Source organism: Citrus sinensis, chromosome 2 (assembly GCF_022201045.2).
Source record: "Citrus sinensis cultivar Valencia sweet orange chromosome 2, DVS_A1.0, whole genome shotgun sequence".
Lineage (NCBI taxonomy): Eukaryota > Viridiplantae > Streptophyta > Magnoliopsida > Sapindales > Rutaceae > Citrus > Citrus sinensis.
The window spans coordinates 9,648,136-9,674,334 of record NC_068557.1 but is presented as its reverse complement, the minus strand read 5'-3'; the positions used below and the strand labels follow the sequence as shown (position 1 = coordinate 9,674,334).

The 26,199-nt window shown below is 33.9% G+C and overlaps 1 protein-coding gene and 1 non-coding gene across 3 annotated transcripts; both read right to left on the bottom strand.

Moving 5' to 3' along the window:
• Window positions 1–1,511: 1,511 nt before the first annotated feature.
• LOC112497410 (small nucleolar RNA R71) lies at window positions 1,512–1,617 on the bottom strand. Its single transcript, XR_003064206.1, has one exon. It is a non-coding gene; the product is annotated as a small nucleolar RNA R71 (small nucleolar RNA).
• Window positions 1,618–20,511: 18,894 nt separating this feature from the next.
• On the bottom strand, window positions 20,512–23,751 carry LOC102616073 (uncharacterized). 2 transcript variants are annotated; one of them, XM_006470027.4, is made up of 5 exons: window positions 23,584–23,751; window positions 23,380–23,484; window positions 23,045–23,244; window positions 21,728–21,957; window positions 20,512–20,979 (listed from the first exon to the last, which is right to left on the bottom strand). In XM_006470027.4, exons 2-5 carry the CDS (start codon window positions 23,469–23,471, stop codon window positions 20,701–20,703), a joined length of 801 nt encoding a protein of 266 aa, XP_006470090.1. In that variant the 5' UTR covers window positions 23,472–23,484; window positions 23,584–23,751; the 3' UTR covers window positions 20,512–20,700. The 2 variants fall into 2 exon arrangements, with proteins under 2 accessions (XP_006470090.1, XP_006470091.1); XM_006470028.4 differs by having other exon boundaries at window positions 23,380–23,739.
• Window positions 23,752–26,199: the final 2,448 nt, after the last annotated feature.

Sequence of the window (26,199 nt, the reverse complement as noted above, 5' to 3'; positions counted from 1 at the left end):
ATATGAACTGAACTTGCTTGTAATTGAGTGACAAACAATCTAATGGGTTTTAAACTATTCTTATGAGTTGCTATATAATTGCTATAACATTTTACTCTAGTAGCTATTATTATAACTGTTATTTCAGTTGACCACCTATTTAATGGTTCAAGTTAAGATAGAGCCGCAAAAGTGCATGTCTTAATGGAAATTATTAGAGTAATACTTGATCTTAATTTGAGTTTCTTGGATTAAGTTTATCTTGAATCCCATAAGGGTTATACTTGAAGTTAAGATTTGTGACAACTTAGACATAGGTACTCACATTGTAGGGTGGTGAGAATAGATGCACATAATGTCATGTCGTAGGTAGAATAATGACTGGTCATTGCTAAGATACTTAAGGGTATGAGAATTCCAACACACGACAGCTGAGGATGCAAAATCAGCCTGCTTAGTGCTATAGGAATTGATGTAGCAACTGGTATTAATTTGATGAAAAACAGTCAACCCATAAAGAGAGTATGATCATTCAACTACCTTATTCTTATTTGATTCTTCTACGCTATTTATTTAACTTATTTTATCACTGTATTAGTTCGTTTTATTTTATCACAATTATCTATTTCGATAGAAATTAACGTTACATTTATTCATCTCGAAATAAAGGTAGATTGCACTACTGTGATTGCTGTAACATTTCTAGTAACATCAACCTTTGTGAAGACGATCTTGAATACTCATCACTTTATTACTTGTTGTGTACAATTGCACATTGACATCAATAGTATTTGATTGAAAATTTACCAACAAGTTTTTGGCACTGTTACTGGGGATTGATTGTTTATTTTCTAAGTGTGAAGTAAATCTTGATAGTGCCAACTTGATCTAATTTGCTTTATTTATTGACAGATCAATACTTGCATGCGCAAAGACAGATCTGTAGTATTCCAATTTGATCCTGAGATTGAAAGGACTGTAAGGAGACTGCGAAGAGAACAAAGGAATTCAAAAACTATTTCAGACATGGATAATCTGCAAGATGTGGGAAATTTGGACCCTCACGAGCAATTACAACCTGTCAACATTCAAGAGAAGCAGAATGAGCATGTTAACCGGAGACAACTAGGCAACAACAATATCATATACATGGAAAATGACAGAGATGGGGCTATTAGAGATTATGTTGTGTTAACTCCTCAAGTTGTACACCCTGGGATAATCAGACCTGAAGTGGAAGCTGTAAATTTTGAACTGAAACCAATGATGTTTCAAATGTTGCAAACAGTGGGTCAATTCAATGGACTACCAAATGAAGATCCTCACCTTAATCTTAAGTTGTTTTTGGAAGTGAGTGATGCTTTTAAAATTGCTGGAGCAACACAAGATGCTTTAAGACTGAGGCTTTTTCCTTACTACTTAAGAGATCGAGTAAGAGCATGGTTGAATTCATTACCTTCTAATTCCATCACTACATGGAATGAGCTGGCTGATAAATTCTTAATAAAATATTTTCCACCAACCAAAAATGCAAAATTACGGAATGAGATCACTTTCTTCCATCAACTTGAAGATGAGAGTTTGTATGAGGCTTGGGAAAGATTTAAAGAATTGCTCAGAAGGTTCTCATCATGGCATTCCTTGTTGTATACAGTTAGAGACTTTCTATAATGGGTTAAATCCAAGTACGAGATTGATGGTTGATGCTTCAACAAATGAAGCTTTGTTATTCAAATCTTACACTGAAGCTTATGAAATTTTGGAGAGAATTGCCAACAATAATTATCAGTGGCCATCAACTAAACAGCCAGCAGTAAGAGGAGCAGCAGGGGTACATAATATATATGCAATTACAGCTTTATTAGCACAAGTAACCTCATTGACTAACATGATAAAAGCCACGACATCTGCTCCAGCAGCAGTAAAGCAAGTTGCTAAACTATCCTGCGTGTACTGTGGTGAAGAACATAAATTTGATAATTGTCCTAGAAATCTAGCATCAGTAAACTATGTGAGTAATTACAACCGACAGTCTCAAAACAACCCGTACTCAAATACTTATAACCTTGAATGGAAGCAACACCCAAATTTCTTATGGAGTAATCAGAATCAAAATACTCCAACATTGAGTGGACAAAATAGAAATGCTCAACCACTTGGGTTTCATCCGCAGAATCAAGGGCAAAAACACACCAGTCATAATCCTCTCATTTCACTAGAAACACTGATTGAGGAATACATTGCAAAGAATGAAGCAATTGTGCAGAGTCAAGCCATATCTGTAACAAATCTGAAAAACCAAATTGCTCAGCTTGCCACAACAATGAGTAGCAGATTTTAGGGGAACTTGCCCAACAACACAGAAGATCCAAGAAGAGAGGGAAATGAACATTGCAAGGCCATCAACTTAAAATCTGGAAAAAATGTTGATATTTCATGTGACTAAAAAGGGGTGTAACTTAATTCCTTACAAGAACCACCTCAAGAGGAGAGTATGTTACAGCAACCCAGTCATCAAGATACTGATGTTAGCGGTCAAGCTGCAGCAACTATAGAAGAGAATCAACTAATAAATACTGAGAAAGGATTTGCAACACCAGTGGTAACAACTTACAACGAACCAAATGAGCAGAGATTGGTACCTCCTGAAACTATTCAATAATTTAGGCATCCACCTCATTTCCCACAAAGATTCCAGAAACAAAAAACAAGACAAACAATTTAGTAAATTCTTGGAAGTGCTGAAGCAATTACACATTCACATCCCTTTTGTGGAAGCATTAGAGCAAATGCTTAATTATGTGAAATTTCTAAAAGACATCTTGGCAAGAAATAGAAGATTGAGAGAATTTGAAACTGTTGGTTTAACACAGGAAAGCAGTCACATGCTCCAAAGTAAGATTCTTTAAAAATTGAAGGATCTAGGAAGCTTCACAATACTATGTTCTATTAGAACTAGGTACAATAGCAGAGCACTCTGTGATTTGGGAGCCAATATTAATCTGATGCCATTATTTGTATTTAAGCAGTTGGGAGTAGGAGAATGTAGGCCAACAACAGTCACTCTGTAATTAACTGACAAATCTCATGCATATCCTGAAGGAAAAATTGAGGATGTACTCGTGAAGGTTGACAAATTCATATTTTCAGTGGACTTCATTGTTTTAGACTTTGAGGCTGATAAAGAGGTACCTATTATACTTGGAAGACCTTTTCTAGCAACCGGGAAGACTCTGATAGATGTGTAGAAATGAGAGCTAACAATGAGGGTGAATGATCAACAAGTCACATTCAATGTGTTAGAGGCTATAAAGAACCCTGATGAGGCAGAAGATTGCAATTTCCTGAGTGTTGTGGATTTTATTGTAGCAGATAGAATCAACAGATGCTGCAGTAATGAGATTATCAAAGTTGCCACCTTTGAGAGCTTTGAAGAAGAAGATGTTGCAGCAAACCAGATAGACTAGATGGAAGGAAAGAAAATTGATAGACATAACAGATTTGTTGAGCATCTGAATCTTTCAGACAGGGAAGTAAAAATAATTTTACCATCATTTGAATCACCTCCTAGTCTTGAATTAAAATTGTTACCCTCACATCTGAAATATGCTTATGTTGGTCTCAAGAACAGAGCTTGGTAAATGTGCTTGGAAAATACAGAAAAGTAATTGGATGGACTATGGCATACATTAAAGGGATCAGCCCATCCATATGCATGTATAAAATTTTGTTAGAAGACTGTTACAGTAATTCAGTGGAGTAACAGAGAAGGCTAAACCCCACTATGAAGGAAGTTGTGAAGAAGTAAATCATCAAATGGTTGGATGTTGAAATCACATACCCGATATCAGACAGCTCATGGGTGAGCTCAGTCCAATGTGAAGAATGAACTTATTCCTACAAGGACAATGACTGGATGGACGATATGTATAGATTACAATAAGCTCAACAAAGCCACAAGAAAAGATCATTTCCCACTTCTATTCATAGATCAGATGTTGGACAGACTTGTTGGAAAACAATATTATTGTTTCTTAGATGGGTATTTAGGCTACAACCAAATTGCTATAACTCCAGAGGATTAGGAAAGACTACTTCTACCTGTCTGTATGGAACTTTTGCCTTCAGAAGGATGCCCTTTGGTTTGTGCAATGCTCCAATAACTTTTCAGAGATGTATGATGTCTATTTTTTCTGATATGGTGGAGCAAACATTAGAAGTTTTCATGGATGATTTCTCAGTTTTTGGAGAGACATACATTAATTGTTTACATAACCTGGAAGAAGTTCTTAAAAGATGTGAGATGACCAACTGAGTACTTAATTGGGAAAAATGTCATTTCATGGTGCAAGAAGGCATAGTGTTGGGTCATAAGGTGTCCAAGAATGGTATTGAGGTAGATAAAACAAAGATATAAGTGATAGATAAACTGCCACTTCCTACTTCAATTAAGGGAGTTAGGAGTTTTTTGGGTCGTGCTGGATTTTATAGAAGATTCATTAAAGACTTTTCCAAGGTAGCCAAACCATTATGCTCATTGTTGGAACATGATAAGCCTTTTCATTTTGATAAAGACTATCTTCAAGCCTTTGGAGAATTAAAGAAAGCTTTGATTACTGCACCAGTGGTTATATCACCAGATTGGACTCTACCTTTTGAACTGATGTGTAATGCCAGTGACCATTCCATTAGGGCAGTGTTAGGGTAGAGAAATAATAAGATTTTCCACTCTATATACTATGCCAGCAAAACTCTTACTCAAATTCAGATTAATTACACTACTACAGAGAAAGAGTTGCTAGCAGTAATATTTGCTTTTAATAAATTCAGAGCTTACTTGGTGGGTACTAAAGTGATAGTGTACACAGACCATGCAGCCATTAAGTACTTAATCTCAAAGAAGGATGCTAAGCCGAGATTAATAAGATGAATCTTATTGCTTTAGGAGTTTGATCTTAAAATTAAAGATAGAAAGGGGATTGAGAATCAAGTAGCAGACCATCTGTCGAGGCTAGAAGCATACACAAGCACATTGACAAGAAATGACATCACTGAAACTTTTTTCTGATGAACAACTGTTAGTAGTACAGCAAGCACAAATGTTGCAGCAATCAGGACCTCCATGGTATGCAGATTTTGTTAACTACTTAGTAAGTGGATTGCTGCCACCTGAGTTGAAGTTTCAGCAGAAAAAGAAATTTCTTCATAATGTTAGAAGCTACCAGTGGGATGACTCATATTTGTATAAGTTATGCTCAGATCAAGTAACACGAAGATGTGCTTTAGAGGAAGAGATTCCTCACATACTGGAATCATGACATGCTGCAGCATATGGAGGACATTTTAATGGTCACAGAACAGCTGCTAAAGTTCTGCAATCAGGTTATTACTGGCCTTCTATTTTTAAAGATGCTTATGAATTTGCTAAATGTTGTGACAGGTGTCAAAGGACAGGAAACATAACTCAAAGACATGAAATGCCATTGACAAACATTTTGGAAGTGGAAGTCTTTGATGTATGGGGAATAGATTTCATGGGTCCTTTTCCACTATCCTTTGTGAACTTATATATCCTAGTTGTTGTGGATTATGTCTCCAAATGGGTAGAAGCTTCAGCATTACCTACCAATGATGCTAAAACAGTAGTGGACTTTCTTCAGAAAAATATTTTTTCCAGGTTTGGCACTCCAAGAGCAATTATTAGTGATGAGGGTACTCATTTTTGCAACAAAGTATTTGCTGCAGCTATGGTAAGATATGAATTCAGGCATAAAGTAGCAACAACATACCATCCACAATCCAATGGCCAAGCAGAAGTGTCTAATAGAGAGATTAAGAAAATCTTAAAAAAAGTGGTGAATCCATCAATGAAGGATTGGTCCTTGCGCTTACATGACTCTCTATAGGCCTATAGAATAGCATACAAAACACCACTTGGCATGTCTCTATGCCGAATTGTGTATGGGAAAGCTTGTCACTTGCAACTCGAGCTAGAGCATAAAGCACATTGGGCACTGAAGCAATTGAATTGAGATATACATGCTGCAGCAAAGCAAATGAAGCTTCAACTATGTGAGCTTGATGAATTACGTATGTTCTCATATAAAAATGTAAGAATTTATAAAGAGAGAATAAAGCAATGGCATTACAAATATATCCAACACAGGAAATTAATCCCTGGTCAACTAGTACTGCTCCATAATACGAGGCTAAGACTATTTCCAGGGAAACTGAAATCTCGATGGTCTAGACCCTTCAAGCTGCTCAGAATTTATCCTCATGGGGTTGTTGATCTCTTAGATGAAAAGACATGCCAAGAATTCAAAGTCAATGGGCACAGAGTTAAGCATTACATACACTCAGCTGCAGATTATTCAAAGGAGGTCTTACTTCTTAAAGAACCAAGTTTGTGAACACTCAAGAAAGGTCAGGCTGAAGGACCTTAAATCAAGCGCTCAATGAGAGGCAACCCATTGCGGAGGCAATCACTTCAAATGAGATGAATCCTCATTGGTTTTGTTAAATGTTTTTCCTTTTATTTTATTTTCACTTCCCTTATTTTGGATTGTTTAACTTTTATTTGTTGTCTTTTAAGATTGGTTTCCTCTTTAGTTTCGGATTAGTCTTATTTATTTTTGAAATTCTTAAGAAACATGTGTGTGACAAATAGATTACATACTAACAATTGGGGTTGTATTGTTAATAGAGAACAGTAGCAAGCCTTGTGTCAGCAGCCATTGGAGAAGAATATGGAATTGTTGCTAGAGCAAACAATTGGGTGCTGCAGCAGCAAATATTACCGTTACAGTAACTTTAAAATGAAGCCTCTCACTTACCGTTGGAGATAATATTTGACAGATGGAGGGATGGATTTAGATAGAAATTGAAGAAGAATATTCCAGAAATTAATGCACTAATTTCTCTTGCCTATTTGTATGGGATATGCTTAATGAATTTGAAATATATTCTTTCCTAATTTATCTATCTTTATCGGATTTATTGTCATAATTTCACCTATATAAGGGAGTTACTGTGCTTAATGACCTCTAACACTATTTTCCCTCTCCTTTGCAGTCACGACTCCAATACTTCTTAACTCATTCTTCTTATTTTACTCTCAGGCATATTACCATCAAATTCTTACTGCTATAGCAATGCCAAGGTACAAAAGAACAGCGAGCCGACTAAAAGATCCTTCACGCTTCCAAAGTTACCATACGGAAGAAAAATATAAAGAGAACCGTGCAAGATTTTGGAAGAGAAAAGGTTTCAGTTCCCACCTCAACCCACAGGAATTTTGCAATCCTTATACAATGCTGCAGCAAAGCGTGAGTGGCTAGAGTTTTCCAACCACTCTCGAGACCACGTGTTGCCAGTAGTAAAAGAATTTTACGTCAATTTGGTAAGCCCTGGTCAGCACAATATTTGGGTAAGAAACTCACTTGTTTCATTAGAATCTCGAGTTATAAATACTTTTTATAATTTGCCTGCTGAAATTAATTGTGAGTATGCCAAGTTGCTTGACAAATTGACACCATAAAGATGGAACAAAATTTTCACGACACTTACAGCAGAGGGTGCATCGTGGGATAATGAGGAAGGGAACGTAATTAACATGATAGATTTAAAACCCATTACTAAAGTATGGGTGAAATTCCTGAAATCCAGGCTTATGCCAACTACCCACACCACTACTGTTTCACAAGAACGCTTGGTACTGTTGTATGTTATTGTTCGAGGGCTTCCTATAGATGTGAGAAGCATTATTGAAAAAGAAATTCAGGACTGTGCCATGAAAAACCATAAAGCTGCTGCCTTGCTATTTCTTTCACTCATCACCAACATCTGTGTAATATCAGGAGTTCGTCTTGATGCAAAAGATGAATATGTCAAGAATGATGGTGCCCTTACTACATGTACCATTGAGAGAATTGCTGGTGAAATTATTGGAGCCACATCTGAACCAGCTGTAACAGGGGCAAGACGAGCTATTGGGCTAGAATAGAGAATACAAGCACTGAGCACCAGCATCACTCAATGTACTGAGGCGCAGTGGAGGGAAAACGATCAATTTTGGAGCTACTTACAACACCAAGAAAGTCACCTACACTAATTTGCTCTATACATGAAAAGTACCCACCAGAATTTCCCTGATTCATTGCTCTAGCAGTACAATTTTGACACCAATACTACAAAGGCTCCAGTAGAAGTCAGTGAAGAAGCCATTGACACAGATGAACCAGAAGAGGAAGTTGCAGCAGAACCGCAAGCAGAGGCTGACTCAGAAACTCCTGATCAATCTGACCAACCTGAGGAAGAGGGTGACCAGTCTGCAACTAACAGTTCACCAATAGAGGTAGAGGAAGAGTGAGAAAAAATGCGAAGAACCCCCAGTCAGGACCCCTTCCAAACCTAGAAAAAAGCACATCATCCTAGAAGAGGAAGAAGATGAACCTGAAGAGGAGCCCTCCATTCCAATCATTTCTAGGAAGGGTAAGGAAAAAGTAGCTACCCCTCCTGCCTCTGACGATGAGGCCGAGCAAGTTGATGCAGAGCTGGTAGCTGCAGCAACCAGTGTCACCCGTACACCCACAGAAGCTAAGCAGCTGCTTGACATTATTGGCGCCATCACAGCTGATGCCCCAGCTCCAGCTCCTCCACAGTGAACTCCCAGCAAACATGCTCGTGCTAGTCCTAGAAGATCCAGCAAAAGAAAGAGAGGCACTTCTGGAGGCATTGCTGCAGCAGCCTCACCAGAACTGAAAAGGATCAGATCGGTGTCAACCAAGCAAGCTGCCTCAACTGTAACTCCTCCCACCAGCCCATTACAGAAAAAGAAAAAGACGCTACCAGTTACCTCCCCACAAGAATCCCCTAAGGATAAGTTGCGAAGTGCATTCAAAAAGCGCTGAAGTCACTTCACTATTTTGTAGCAATATCTAAACACCAGGGGAGTATCCCCTTCCCGCTAGTCATTTTATTTGATTCTGAAAAAATTTTCTTTCTTTAAGTCGTCATTTTCTGATTCCACCTACAGGTCCTTGTCTGGTTGTGTGATTTTATTTTTGTGTGCTTGTGAGGACACAACACCATTTGAGTTTGGGGGGGTTGTGTTTTTGTGTGTTCTGAATGTGTGTTTATGTTGGTGTTGTGTGAAGCTCTATTATCTAATATTTGTGTATGGATTTGAAAACCTAATGAAGATAAATTGAGTGTTAAATAGTGATTATAAGAGTGCCGAGTAGAGATAGTTATAGATGGAGAGTGAAATTATGTCTTGACACTTAAACTTTGGTGGAATTCTATGAGAATGCTGTAGCAGAGCCAAAAAAAAAAAAAAGAGGAATAGAAAATATCTCAAATTTGGGGGAAAATTTTTTTTGGACTGTGCCTGTTATGAAATAAATGTTGCTTCAATAGCTCAAGTTGCTGAGTAACCAGGGCTGAGTATATACCTCATATGTAGATTTGAGTTCAAAGGCAACAAGAATTATGAGCAGTGCTGTAGCATCTTTGTTAAAAAAAAGAAAAAAAAAGTGAGACAATAATAAAGAGGAAGCCCTCTATCTAGGATATTGAATAACTAGGTCTATTCATGAACCCCATGTTCAGCCTTGAGTTAAAAGATATCTTTAGATAAGATTATGTTACAGATATTGTTACAGCAACTCTAATCTGTGTATTGCTTGAGTAATTGGGTGTCATCATCACAATTGATTGACATTCACATAAAAATAAAATGAATGTTGCAGTGAAGATGATTGAGTACTCTTAAGTTTTCATTCTTATTAAAGCACAGTTTAAGTATGTATAATTTCTGCTGCCCCATATGTGAATAAAATTGTGCTACTTCTGAATTATATGCAATCTCTTGGTTATGTTTTAGCATCTCTGAAATTCAATCAAAGTAGCACACACACACTTTGGACAGAAGGAAGCTTAAGTCTAGAACTGAGCTACGATGGCTATTTTGTATGATTAAGATTGTGATATGAAGGTGGAAGAATCCTTACAAATTTGATGACAGAGCTAAGTTAGTTGTTGCATGATTGTGTGCATGAAGTGTTAGTATGTTCTCATTACTTGAAGACAAGTAATAGTTTAAGTTTGGGGGTGTGATAACTCTATGAAATGAGAGTTATTACGGTAATTCTAAACTTAAATCAAGACCACTTTGAGAGTAAATGATGTGTTTTTATTACATTTTTGTTATGTTTTGCATAAACATTCATTTTAATTTAGTCTTGATAAGTTTTGCTTGATTTAAAGTGATTTGTGCTCAAAACATGTGCATAATTGTAGGTTTTCAGAAGTTTATAATCCATGAAGGGATCTTGAGGTAGTAGGATAGCAAAAAGGAGGAAGAAAATGGCCACAAAAGAAGTGAAACACAACCTGGAGCAGTGCTGTGTTATAGTCGTTGCTGCAGCAACCATTGCTGTAGCAATCCTGGAACAATGATGGAGAAAACTTAGCGTGGGATAACTGCAGAATTGCGATCTGCGGTTTCCTAATTTGACTCATTTACGCTCTAGGCTTTTGTTTACCCTAGTTTTCAATTATAAAAAGGGGCGCACATCATATAAAATGATGGCAAGGAATTAACATTGAAAAATCAATAGGAAAAGAAGAAAAAATCATAATTCAAGGGAACCGAGGCCTCATCATTGAAGAATCCAGCAGAGTTATTTAGATTCACTATCTATCATTCTTCACTTATTCTTTCTTCACTCTTTGATTAAATCAATGTATTTTGTGACCATTATGTTGCTGTTTGTCTTTCTCATTCAAAGTATGAACTGAACTTGCTTGTAGTTGAGTGACAAACAATCTAATGAGTTTTTGATTGTTCTTATGAGTTGCTATATAATTGCTATAGCATTTTACTCTAGTAGCTATTATTATAACTGTTATTTCGGTTGATCACCCATTTAATGGTTCAAGTTAAGATAGAGCCGCAAAAGGGCATGTTTTAGTGGAAATTATTAGAGTAATACTTAATCTTAATTTGAGTTTCCTGAATTAAGTTTATCTTGAATCTTATAAGGGCTATACTTGAAGTTAAGATTTGTGACAACTTAGACATAGGTACTCACCTTGTAGGGTGGAGAGAATAGATGCACATAATGTCATGCCGTAGGTAGAATAACAACTGGTCATTGCTAAGATACTTAGGGGTATGAGAATTCCAACATGCGACAGCTGAGGATGCAAAATCAGCTTGCCAAGTGCTATAGGAATTGCTGTAGCAACTGGTATTAATTTAATGAAAAACAGTCAACCCATAAAGAGAATTTGATCATTCAACTACCTTATTCTCATTTGATTCTTTTACGCTATTTACTTAACTTATTTTATCACTGCATTATTTCGTTTTATTTTATCACAATTATCTATTTCAGTAGAAATCAACTTTACATTTATTCATCTCGAAATAAAGGTAGATTGCACTACTGTGATTGCTGTAGCATTTATAGTAACATCAATTCATGTGGAGACAATCTTGAATACTCATCACGTTATTACTTGTTGTGTACAATTGCACATTGGCATCAATAATATTTGATTGAAAATTTACCAATACATGTGAATAGTCATGTGAATCACTTAAATCAATTTGAATTAAACGGCATGGTTCAACTACCATTTTGATGGCTAAGACATATACACACGGGAGTTCAAATGGCAATTATAAGCTATTGAAAAGGGTGGGAAATTTCTAATTTTGTTACAAAACCCAAAAACAATTGTTGATTGCTGAGTGATCTTTTTAGATTTATATCTAATTGTATATAAAGCCTCAGAGCTTGTTATTTGATTAATTCAATTCCTCTATGGTTCCTTGATAACATTTTATCTTGTATTTTCTCAAAATAGCGAAATCTCTTGTTTTTATAGCCGAACTACTCTAATCCTTCATGTTGATATTGTGATTCTCATTTCTTCTTTGTGTATATGTCTTGTTAATTTGTTTTGATCAAATTAGATACACATTAATAGGGTATTAGGTTTAGATTTAAAGGTTAAAGCATAAGATTGGATTTGAAGTGACTTAAAATCAACATCTTGTTGGTTCAACCCTAATAAAGTGGTATCAAAGCTACTTTTTTAGCTTTTGAACTTCAAGATGCTAATTCTAGAGCTAGATGTGGACAAGTTTACAGGGGAAAATGATTTTCATCTCTAAAGGATCAAGATAAGAGCATTTCTAGTGCATCAAAGAATGGAAGAGGCTTTTGGAGAATTATCTTCAACCAAAAAATGAAGAAAGGTCTCAGATGAAACCCTACCCTCTATTCTTAATTGAGGCACATAGTGCCATTAACTTAAGCCTTGGTGATGGTGTTTTAAGAGAGGTTGGTGGTGAAAAAACAACGGTTAGATTGTAGAAAAAAACTTGAAGATGCTAAAAAATCATGGCAAAGAGGCTGGCTACTAAGAAGAAGTTGTATACTCTATAAAGGGAGGAAGCGTCATCAATTTTATATCATATTAATGCATTAAACAAGATTATTCTAGATCTTAGAGACATAAATGTGAAAATTGATGATAAAGATAAGGCCATGATATTACTATGTTCTTTGCCAAGGTCTTATGAGCATCTACTTGACACATTAATGTATGATAGACAAACACTTACAATAGCAGATGTAAAGCAGACTCGAGTTCGAAATAAAACAAATCACAAAGAAATATGTGAAAGAAACAGAGGGCTTAGGTCATGTTCAGTGTCGTTTCAAATATTTATAAATAGGTCCAAATTCAGAATTTAAAACAATACTTATTAAAAGCAATCTTTTTCATTTTAGTTCACATCTTGAAAAATAACTAATTTCATAAAATCATTTTCTTGTTTTAAAAGCATAATGTGTAATTTTTTATTTATCTAAAACATGTGGTTTGTTATCATCAAAATCAACATTTTATAGCCATATAGGCTAACAATTGCTTCTTTTGTTTGGTTAATTGTTGGATTAACACATATTACACTTGTCACCATGTGTGCAATTCATGCCCAAATGCCTTATTTACTGGTGAGTTTGGTATGTTGTGTTTGCTAAGGAAGATAATGCACCAATTTTATTTACTTGTTTTTTTTTATTTTAGTAAGTAGAACATTAATGCTTATGTATGCTTAGGACCATGGCCTTTACAGAGTACCAGTTCTTTAGGTTAATTAATTATATAGTTTTATTGTTTGGGTTGCTTTAGTGATCTTGCATTAAATGTCTATAAAAAATATTGCAATATAGAATTAGAAAGTGTTTGGTTTGGATTATCACTTAAATGATCATTGTGGTATATTCCCGTTTTCTTGCTGACGATGATAATTCTGTATTGATTTCTGAACTATATCTTCTATTTCATGACTTGAATCAGGAGTATGAATTTCATAAAGTCGCAATGACATGTGAGCATGGTCCCAAACTCTGAGACCTTGAGAATGCAAAATGTAGGACATCATAACCGAAAGCATGTATTCATGGCAATTTTTGTGCCAATTGGCATCTATTATTGCACAAGAAACATGTCCTCTTAGATGATTTTTTATGGATGATTTTTGCCATCACTTTTTTCACTAGTATATGTGTTTGTCTAGTGTCTTTTTTTCCCCCTATACCACGTTGTTTTCATTGGATTGATCCCATTTTGTTAATTAGTTTTGTAAATAACTAATTTGTTGTTGTATGTTAATTATAGTGTAAAAACAATGACAATGTAAACTTTTTTTTATTAATGATAATACTAAATTTTTATTCTCATGTAATTTTTTATAATTATTTTGTTTAAATTATTTATGGTATGTTAGTGTATGTATTAGTTAAAAAATTATTTTCTAACTGTAACTATGACTTAAATGTTTAGTAAAAATTATTTTTGAAAATGATACTATCGAACACATATTCTATATTTTTATCATTTTCAATTGTATCTACCAAATGCATATTACTGTTTACAGTTTTTAAATACAGGATACAGAAAATGATACTAGACGCATACTAAATTTTGAAATACAACAACTGTAAAATACCACTTTCATTTTCATTTTCATTTCTGTTTTTAGAAAATACAAATTCAGAAACAATATGAAATATGCCCTTAGTTTCAAGGGAGAGATTAGAGAAGAGAGATGGTTCAAATGGTAAGTAAAAGGCGTCCAAATCAAAGCCAAAGAACTTGAGATGTTTCCAATGCCATAAAGAGCGACATTTCAAGAAAGATTACCTAAAAAGAACATACAAGAACAAAGATGGAAATGAGAGAAGTGGTGATACTGCTATTACATCATAAGCTCAAAATTCTGATGGGTATGACTCATCCGGTGTTCTCATAGCTACAAATGGCAAATTTGAAGGTAATTGGGTATTTGACTCTAGATATTCATTTTACGCATGCTTAAATTAATCCATTTTTATAAACTATTAGACCTATGATGGTGGGATATTTATAATGGGGAATAATGCCTGCTGTGGAGTTGTAGGTAAAGGTTGATTAGGCTTAAAACGTCAGATGGCAAGATTAGGGAATTAGATGATGTCAAACATGTACCTGAGCTAAACATAAATTTAATTTCTTTTGGGATGCTCTATAAGATGAGATTCTTAGTTAATTTTGAATCTTGGACTTTGAAGGTGCCCAAAGGGTCAATAGTATTAATGAAAAGTGTAACAAGTAATGGGTTATATATTCTTAAGGGAACAGCTGTTACTGGTGAGGTTAGTGTGTCAAATCAAAGTTAAGACAAGGCAATGTTATGGCATTTAAGATTAGGCCATATGAGTAAAAAAGGCTTGAAAGAACTAAGTAAACAAGGGGTCTTAGGTGTGGAGAGAATAAATACATTAAGGTTTGTGGAAAGTGTGTCCTAGGCAAGTCTTTAAGCGTCAAGTTTAGAAATACAACGCATAAAAGTAAGGGCACTTTAGAATATATCCACTCTCATTTGTGGGGGCTAGCACAGACAACATCCTTAGGTGGAGATAGGTTCTTTATGTCTCTTATTAATGATTATTTTAGGATGGTTTAAGTATATGTGTTGATGAATAAAGATGAAGTTTTTAAGAAATTCAAAACCGAAAAGACCTTGGTAGAAACCCAAACAAAAAAAAAAAAGAGATCAAAATGATGAGAATTAACAATAGTTTAAAGTTTTATAATAAGAGGTTTGATGATTATTGTACTGAAAATAGAATTGCAAGACACAAGACAATCAATCATACTCTTCAGATAAATGAATAGGACCTTGATTGACAAAGTGAGGTGTATGTTGATCCATTTTAAATTACCTATGACACTATAAACAGAAGCTTTCTCTATTGCGTGCTACATTGTAAACAAAATCCTTTATCTAGTATCAATTTCAAGACATCAATAATGCTATGTTTAGGGAAACTAGTAGATTATTCAAGCATAAAGATCTTTGGTTGTCTAGCCTATACATACATTAAATAAGGTAAATTAAAACCTATGGCTTTAGTGTATAGATACCCTGATAATGTAAGGGGCATAAGCTATAGTGTATAGAATTGTGGCCACCAAAAGCAATCAAAAGCATGGATGTTGTGTTTAATGAAAAAAAGATACATTATAAACATTAAGCATCTAATAATAAGGCTATCTGGTAGAGTTATATGGTGGTAGTGCAAAAAGGACTTTTTTTTAGAACCTAACCATAATTTTGGCTCTAAAATGGAGATTTCTGAATAAAAAAGTGAGTCAGTTAATGATCAAGCTTTGAAAGGTTATCTTGCAAAGGAAAAGGGAAAGAGAGTAGTTAAACCACCAAGGAGGTATGCTTATACTGATTTAATAGCATATGCATTGACAACAACTCTTGAATTGTCAATTGAAGAACCAAAAATAGAGAGACTATTGAAAGCACTGACTAGAAAAGTGGAAGGCAACAATGAATAAGAATTAAACATGGGAATTAATTCAAAAACCAGTAAACAAGAAAGTGTTAGGTGTAAATGGATTTATAGAATCAATGAAGGTATACCTGGATTTGAACCGTAAAGGTTTAGAGCTAACTTATTACCAAATCCATAAATTCTATAAAGCTATTCTCACCAGTGGTCAGACATTGTTCTTTGAAAATTTTTTTAGCACTTGTTTCCACAACGATTTACATCTTGAACGAATGGATATAAAAATAGCTTTTTTGCATGATGGGCTGGGTAAAATGATTTTGATGTCTCAACCATATGGCTCTATTGTTCTAGAAAAATTTGATTAGGTGTTTTATCTCAAGAAGTTTTTATATGGTCTTTGGTACCTTTATGACTTAGCATAGTCTTCAAAAGTGCAATTTTGACTGTTGTGTATATTTTAAAGACTTAAAAGGTGGTAATGAGATCCATTTACTGCTCTAAATTCAAAATTTATGTGGGCCCCATGCAACTCATTCTAATTTTCAGCTTTAATTTAGTAAATAAACATATTATTCATTTCGATGTCTCTAATGCCTAACTTGTTGAGTAATTTGTATAATATTTTATTGGAATCAGACTTTATAAGAACATCAATTTGCCAGTTGATCTTCAAATTTAACAAATAGGAATTGAACTATCTTGTCCTCGACCTTTTCTTAATAAAATGTTAGTCCACCTCAACATGTTTTGTCCGATCATGCTAAACTAGATTTTGAGAAATGTCAATTGTTGCCTTATTGCCAAAAAATAAATTCAAAATAGAAATAGAGGTACATGTAGTCTCTATTAGTAACATGCTCACCCATATTTTCACCAAACTCGATTAGTCGACATCAACGAATAGGCGTCGAGCCTAAGGACTCAAATCCAATAACATGTCCTATTCTAAATAGGATAAAATAATACAAGTCCTAATCCTCGTCAAACTTGAATCCTATAAGATAAGAGATAAGTTTTCCTAACTTAATTATATGTCTGATTATCTCACTTATATAAATAGGTCATCACTCTAAGGTAGATGTATACAAGATAGATGAGAAATAGGTAGGTGTAATATTCTCTAAGCCTTTCTCTTACTTTCTTTTCTTTCTCTAATTTTTTTGTTTTGTTATCGTCTACTTTTGATCTCTGACTTAAGCATTACCCCCTGATTGTTTTGTAGGATTCCGATAATCAATCTCTTTACTCTCAACAATGGCACTACCAAGGATATCAAGCTCTCTCATATCTTGTTCCCCAAGTAAAATAACTCTTTCTTAACTTTATTATTGTGCCTAATATTGATATCAATATAATCTTTTCAACCAAAAAAGTTCATATAGCCCTTTGGCCATTCCTCTGAACTCAACTTTTGCTACTATTACCTTCTACTTCTTACTTCTTCAAGAGACTGAGTTACCTCCCACAAAGGTGAAATAATCATATGTGGATCTCCTTTTAAGTGACACTTCCTTCTCAATTTTTGCATATTTATAACTATCAATATATTCTTAGAGAACATTAAACCTTTCCCAAAAACAGACTTTAGATAGCGAACAATTCAAATTTTTACATCCATATGAACTGCCCTAGGATAATAAATGAAGGAAATTACTAAGCTTAAGCTATTAAGCTATTTGTAGCCTTGTATAAGACAAATATGTTAGTTTCTTAACTAATCTTTATTGTCTTTTTTTACTAGTAGGTACTTGATAAGGACACTCTCTCAAAATGTGATCTTGAACAATTGGAGTGTCAGCAGGCTTAAGTCAAGCAATCTTATCTCTGAAAGTAAGTCTAAGATATAATATCTTTAGGATAAAAATATGCTTTGCTTTAACCAAGCCACTTACAATGCCCTAAAAGTAATATTTTAAGCCTCAAAGATCTTTAATTTCGAACTCGAGTTCTAAATACCTTTGGAGTTAAGAAATCTACTCCCTGTCATCTTTGATGATTATCATATCATCTAGTGACAGTGCCAAAAATTATTTAATTCAACAAAGTAGTTAACAAATAACATATATCAAAATAAAAATTCATTAAAGTATTTAATTCACTACACTTATAATTGTCCTCGACGAGGTTTCATATATTGAAAACGTTGAAGAATAACCTCATTATTGAGACTACAAAATATATCTTTTTGTATGTATACAACAAGTCTATCATTCAACCATTGATCTCCCATCCAATTTCGTAGATGATTTTTCACAAAATTCATAGCTGTAAATGCTCTTTTTACTGTAGCTGTGGCAACTAGTAAAATCAATATTAATGTCACCAATAAATAAACTAATAATTATAATTGATCCTTCTTAGTCTCAACTAATTTTCTTGGTAGCTCACCAATGCCTTTCAATCCTAAAAATCTGTTGTCAGAACCCGCATCCATAATATAAATATCAAGTTGAGTTTTAAGTGCCACAAGATCCGCTGGAGAAAAATCATTTGGATAAAATTCAGCAAGGCGAAGTAGTTTTTTTTTGTTTTTTTCAAAATGAGCCATTGGGGCACAAACATGCCACACAAAGAAGCAATTCAATATTCATCTCATTGAAAAGATTGCTTAATTCTTGAAGTTGCATGTTCAAAATTACATAAAATAATTCAACACAAAAACGATGTAAATTTGTGATCTTTTGAGCCTTGTGTTGTAATCTCCCTTGAGTTCGAAACAATGACTTTTTTTTTTTTTTTAAACTGATTAAGCATCAGTTGGTTACTGTATTACACAGAGATATATACAACTGCTATGACAGCAGGTCATTACACTGATATTTACAATCAGATATATATACATGGGACTTATATTATTACATTTTTTATTCTATGAAGTATATGCCCATCCAAATCCCCCTCACAGAGGAGAGATGTCTCTACTCCACTCGCATTTCGCAAGGGAGAAAGACGTTATAAGAAGTCTCCACACAATTATGTTTAATTAAGGGATGTTGAGTCCGTGGGGACTCGAACCATTGCCCTCATAGTCATGCTTAACTTTGAGGGCAATGGTTCACCACTGGGCTACAAGCCCAAGTGGCGAAACAATGACTTTCTTGAGTAATATTTCTCCATAACTATGAAAAATAAACACAATTAATTGTGAGAATTTAAAGAAAAATTGAAGACAATTTTCATGTCAAAATTTAAAAAGAATGAAAAAATTACAAAATATTAATTTAATAAAGCAATTGCTTGACTAAATTCTCAACCACTAAGTTACTAGCCCATCACGACATCACCCATGGCATTGTTATTCTATTTTTTATAATCAGTAAAGCTAAAAGCAATGGCACTTTATCAACTCACGAAGCATTGCCATAATAACTGAAAGCTAATAATATTATTCAATTCAAAAAGGCAAAAACTAATTCAGGAATTAGAATATTAAATCATAAAGTGGCAAAAGTATTTAATTATCAAAATAATTTAATCAATTCAATATGAAAGCTGCAGAGGTGTGACGGTAGTACCAGAAAAAATGGTGGTAACTTGAGAATTTTGAAAATAAGGTGCCTATTTGAAAATAATCAATTTACGATAAGGTATTCTAAAATGAACCTGATTTGAGGTAATTTCTATTTAAAAATTTTGTGCTGCATTTTTTTTTTATTTTACTTCTACAATTATGAACAAACGACTTTTTTATCTTATGTATAAAAATAGTAGGTGCCAATTAATTCCACCATAGAATTTTTGACCTTGTTTGTCTCATTCTTGAATCACGGTTTATGATAATTTATTAAATAACTTTTACTTTGATAATTAATCACAGAGCATTTCGTGTATTAAATCTTATTATTATTTAGAGTGGAGCTATTGGCACTATTGGCACCCTTACATTATTTTTACAAAACCCCACTTTAAATAAAATTATAATTAAGGACAATTGAAAATTAAACACATATAGATTTTTTTTCTAGGAAATTACTTAATTCATAATCAATCCTTTAAAAAAAAAATCTATATGTTACTTCCTATCTAACTAAAATAAATTGTACAAATTTAGAATAATCTATTGTTCTCTTTTAATTTCTTATTGTTTAAATATTTTTATACTTAAAATTGCTTTGAAATTATAATTTGAAATATGTATTCTTTCAGCCAATGATTAACATTAAAAAACTTATCACCCATATAACTTTTTAATTTGTGTGTAGAGTAATAATAAAATTAAAAATAATTAAAAAATAGTACAATAATATTTTGAATTTTAAAAATAAAACAAATCAAATGAAAATTAAGAACTTAGAAAAGTGTATTTAAAAAAAAAGTATTTTCGAAAATAAAATGAATATAATTAAATGGGGAATTTTATGAGGAAATAGAAAGGTGCTAATAGTCCAACTCTATTATTTATTATCATCCGAAATTTTGATTCTTCTTCTTTCTACGCACAAACTTTCTTTTCCAAGTAGCACGCTGGAATGTTGCATCAAACGGTTAGATTTGACTCCCCTTTGCCATGATTGGAATGGAATCTGGTGGGCGCTGTCACCAATGGTGGGCGCTGTCACCAATGGTGGGCTTGACGGTTTTCAGTTCAAAGTTGTTTTGAAATTTCAATAATTATTCTCCAAAAAAAAAAATGAAATTTCAACAATTAATGGCATCAAGATTCCACCAATTACAATTTATAATATAAACAAATTATGATTGAACTTTAAACAATTTAGCCACCTTTCCGCTAACTAACATAGAACTGGCAAAGGCTAAGGTTATTTTTTCCTAGAGAAATAAATTATAAATTGCTATTCTACTAACAACCCTTGTTGCATTAACAATAATGAAATAAAGTTATTGAGAATCACATGTAAGATCGCATCCGCGGCCTGGTTATAGACTGTGCCCCGTCTACGTATATGGTTGTACCAGTCATATAGCGTGAACCATCACTGATTAAGTAGATGACCGTCGAAGCCAGATCATTTTTAACGTCCAGCCATCTGTGCAGTGGTGCCGCCTCCCTGACCAACTTCACTGCCCTCTCCTGGCCCACTGCAATTGGATATTCGTCTTGCAGATGCAAGCCACGGGCAATACCATTAACCCGGATCTTGTGTTTCCCAATCTCCATTGCGGCTGTCTGGAAATAGTATGGAACAAATTAGAACAGAGTAATACAAAAGATTAAATAGAAATGAGTCAGACTTTTTAATGTTTCTATGATGGAGAAGCAATTACATAGAGAAAATAAAAGAGCTCTTAATACTAAAGTCCAAATTCAATAGAAACATGGAGACACAGAGAACAGATTTTCTGACAGTACTACGAAAAGACGTGAGAGACCTATATTTCTAAGCACCTAAGGCCAAATTCAGAAAACGCAGAAAAGTCTACCCATCAAAGCCAAACCAACCCCATGACATTGTACTTTCAAAAGGGCATGAAGCAGAGAAGTGAGATGACATTAACATTCTCCAACTTCAAACAAAGTTGAAAGTGAGATGAAATTAACATTCGCTAACTAAAAGAGCTCATTTTCGCCATTGAAAAAAGTTGCCAAATTTCCAGAACAATAATGATACTAAAATATCACATTTCCTTCATTATGACCATACACTGCTCAAATGTGCATTAACTTTTCAAGTTAAACAGCCCAAATATGATCATGTTAAAAATTTGAAATCACATGCTTCATATAAAACTTCTCAACTAAAAAGCTACTCCAAATGAGATGTTTAGTAATACCAAGCCAATCTTGACTCCAGGGTTTATCACAGGGTTCATGATGATGGCTATCCTTAATATAATGGGCTTCAGTTCATAGCAAAACGTTTTGGTAAGAACAATATATGCAAAAATGAATTGCGATCCTTTTGGAATGTACTTACCCTAACTAACTGATGGATACTTGCTGCACATGCACCGTAGGCAGCAGCTCCAGGATAAAGTCCTCTCTCAGCTCCAATTATTGAGGTCAAGAATACAATGGAACCTCCTGCCTTGGACTCTTTCATTCTTCTGCCAACAGCCTTTAACAGGAACCATGGAGCTACAAAATTAATTTTCACTAACTTTTTGAACTCATCCTCGCCCACTTGTAGAGGGTCTTGCATTTTTCCTGTTTCACAAGATCAGAAGTCATAAGTTTGCCTACTCAAAAGCACATTGGATCAGCCTCAATATAATCAAATACGAAAAGATAAAAAGAAAAACCAAGTGGAAGTAAAAATTTAAGAAAAGCAACTCATATTGTTAGTACAAGAGTCATCTCGAATTGTTAGTTACTTATTGATAATCTTCTTAATTTCTTACCACATCATTTTGTTCTCTTCAATGCAAGCAAATCCAGAGTTCTCTAATTTCACCATCTCAAATCAGGAAGTTAGAAGTTGTCATTCTTTTTTAAGTTGCATGCTGCATATTGCCAAATTCCTAATTCTATAAATTTCATCAACATAAATCAGGGAAGTTGAATCTTTTATGTTCCCATTTAATAATAATAGAATCAGCACAGATGAAAAATCACAATCAGACTCCTAGATAGCACATTTTTAGACATCAGACTCCAAATCTGAATTATACAAATCTTTCTTTTTCCTAATCCATCCCTTCCATTGATAAGTAACTTGCTTGGTGATCCATCTTTACAAAGTGTTCCAAAAACTCACTTTAGAGGTCCAAACACAAAAACCAATGCTTCCTCAAACCTGTTGAGTGGTCGGTTGAAAGCACCACCAAAATTTTAAAGCTCAATCTATTGTCTCTACATGTTGAGAAAGGTAAAGTTATTTGCATCAATGTGTTCGATAAAAGTCCCAAGCAAGTCTAAGTCATAGGAAGAACACGGCAAACATGCATCAAATGAAAATTGTATCACAACAGAAAATGGGAATTGCAGCTAATCATTTTGTATAGGAGAAGAAATAATTGAGTGGGGACTCGAACTTAGTGTCATGATCAAAGCTGAGGGCACAAGCCCACCGCTAAAATCCCAGCTAATCATTCTATATAATACAAATTTTTAACCCCAACCAATCATTTGAGTCTCATCATAGTCTCAAGACTTTCCACCAAATATTAAAATAACAATAAACGTTCCCTAAGGCACAGGTGACATTAGCACGTTAGTCTAAATAACAGTAAATTCAGTATTAAAAAAATAAAAAGGTAAATTCAGTCAACAAAATCACAAAGAACACACATACCTTCATAAGTGTAACAATGCACAAAGGCGTCCAAATTCCCCAAAATCTGACATGCCTTATCGACTGCCTCATCAAAAGCTCCTTCTCTGTCCTCTTCCATGTCCAATCCTACCACTTCAACTGGCTGGCCACCCTTCAACGAACCCATCATCTTCTCAGCGACACTACTAAGACGCCTCTCATTTCCCACCAAAACCAATCTGGCCACAACCCAGAAACTTAATTTAAAAAAAAATTAATCTTTTTAATCCCACCCACACAAATGAACAAAAACAGAAAAAAAAACCCAGAAACAGAATATGATTTTTCATTGATTCGTGAGTTTTAAATAGAACCTGCAACCCCGTTTGGCTAAATGGAAAGCAATGTTTTTGGAAATCTCATCGCCATCAGAAGTCAACAATACTCTCTTTGCTTGATTCTCCATTCTCAGAAACAGGCTGCAAATGGGAAATCAAAATCCCATCAGATGCAATCGGGGAAAAAAAAATTGGAAACGGTTGAAAGAGAGTGAGAAATGAGAGATAACATGAACAAACCATAAAAGAAGCTGAACAAAATTCCGGCACTAGATTGAAAGACAAAAGTCGTACACTTTTGGAACTCACACAAGATTTGCATGTAATCTATTCTTCTATTAAATAGGAAAAACAAATCATACAAAAGCGTGAAACAACAGAACAGCAACTGTGAGCACTGCTGTTCCGTGTAACTCCATGTCTCTACCCACGTTTTGTGGGACCACCACTTCAGCAAGAGACCAAAGTTCTCTGCCGCTCGATTTTACTCCACAATAGACAGGATCATGTTTGGTTCAACCAACCCAAGTAGGGATTTATATTTGGCGTTTACGTGTCGTGTTCGTATTGGTTGGAAAAAAGTTTTTTTATTTTTTAAGCGAGTCTAAGCTAAGCCGAGGCCCAAAAGTTTGGTTACTGTATTGGGAAAGGTTAGTAAGATGCTGCGAAAACGACAAGTTAGGAGATTGTTGTAGTTTTGTCGTGAAATTTAGAGGGTGGAAACTTGGAAAGTGACTCGCAATTGCAAAATGCAGCGACGGCGTCGAAAAAGATGAATGAGTTTTGAACAGAAACTTCCCAAATGGTTTTGCTGGTTCACAATTAATTTGGTTGTTGCTGTTGCTGACGCTGGAATTAATTCAAGTCAAAAGTAAAACGCTTGGTCTTGAGTTCTTCGTATGAATTCTCTTCGTGGATCTGAATCACATTTTTACTCGTCAAATAGTTGATACACACAAATATTAGACTGGAAAAGAGAGGCTCATTCCATTGTTTAATCCATAGCTTGGCTGCTTGCACTCGACACAATTTCTTTTATTATTGTTAAGAAGTTTTTGTTAGTGATAATAATATTTTTTTCTTACATATAATCACATTACATATATAAATTATAATTAGGATAAAATTATAACCAACAAAAGGAAAAAACTGTTATCAATAATAACCAAAAACAAATATATATATACACACACACACACAGGAGTTGGCTAAGTTACAGATTCTGTAACTTACAGATCCAACTGTAGCCAACTCCTATTGCCTGCATTTGCACGGTTTTTCTCTCTCCTCAGGACAGGTGTGCTGCTTCCCATTGCGTGTGTACGTTACAGATTCTGTAACGTAGATTGGTCCACACTATATACACATAGGAGGTGTATCATTGGCACACCCATTAATCTAGGATAATTTTTAAAAACCTCCCTTGAGGTTTGAGCTTGTTGTAAATAGATGGCGAGAATTTATTTATTTATAAAAAATACCCTACCATCAGTTAACTTTAACATTGATTGTTAATTAATTGTGCAAAGACAATATTACCCTTAACAACAGTTTGTAGACGGAAATAACTAAAAAAAAAATTAAAATTGTTGGCTATTTTACCCTCTTTAAATTATTGATATTTTCTTAAAGTTCCTACAAGAAAGATAAAATTAAAAATTTGAAAAATCTTCTTTAAATTATTAATATTTTTTTAAAGTTACTACAGAAAAGATAAAATTAAAAATTTGAAAATGAAATAGTTATAATCTTTACCTATGATATTATAAATCTTTGGAATTGACAAGGATAAAATTGTCAAAAAATAAGATTTATGTTTTTTGCGTCAACAATTTTAATTTTTTTTTTAGTTATTTCTGTCTACAAACTATTGTTAAGGGTAATATTGTCTTTGCACAATCAACTAACGGTCAATGTTAAAATTAACTGATGGTAAAAAATATTTTACAAATAAATAAATTCTCGCTATCTACTTACAATAAACCCAAACTTCAGGAAAATTTTTTAAAAATTACCCAATAATCTATGTTAGGTAAGGGGAGCCAATCCAATAAAGATATATATTTGAATGAAAAGCTGTTTTGCTGTTTTTCATTGTCGCTTATTGTAGGGACGAGGCTATATGTTGGCTAGAGTCCGTCCAAAATTTGAGAAAAAAATTTTATTTTTGTTTATAAAAATGTCATGTATACCATAGTCAAACAATAATTAAAACAGATTGAAGATAAATTAGCCACAAAATAAAATACACGTTTTATTTATTAATTATTTAGATAAGCACAACAACATAGAAATTGAAAAAACTAAAATTGTAATCAGTTGCTATTTTATTTAAATTCCTAACAACTTCATATGGTGATATACAATATCAATTAAAAAGAAAAATTTAGCCCGCTCCAAAAAAAATCCCAACTTCGCCCCTGGCTTGTTGAGAGTGAAATGTTGATGTTGTTTTCTTATATGTGATTGAAATCAATTTCCAAAAAAAAAAGTTATATATAAAGTTACTTTAAGATGCAACGTTTCTATATTGTGTATTGTTTTTATATATTAGGGATAAGTGAAATGAAAATAGTGAAAATATTATTATTGCCTTTTTTATTTAGTGCTTTTGAGGATTTCATTATTCAATTCATGACAATGTCGAACCAACATACATTTTCAGGACATTAAAAAAATTGCATGATATTTGAATTAGGCCGCCCTTTTATAATTAACCATATTATATACAATCACAAGGTGGACATAATTATAAGTCATCTTATAATCAAATTAATTATTAGAGTTCATAATTGATGATAGATAGAATCAGCACTATTTACTTATATAATGAAGTAATGATATAACTATCAAATA

Coding starts and splice junctions, on each gene's coding strand:
- LOC102616073 (XM_006470027.4), bottom strand. CDS start 23,471: ATGGAGAATCAAGCAAAGAGAGTATTGTTGACTTCTGATGGCGATGAG. Junction 23,245..23,379: donor TTAGCCAAACGGGGTTGCAG/GTTCTATTTAAA, acceptor GGTTGTGGCCAG/ATTGGTTTTGGTGGGAAATG. Junction 20,980..21,727: donor GTATCCATCAGTTAGTTAGG/GTAAGTACATTC, acceptor TACTATTTCCAG/ACAGCCGCAATGGAGATTGG.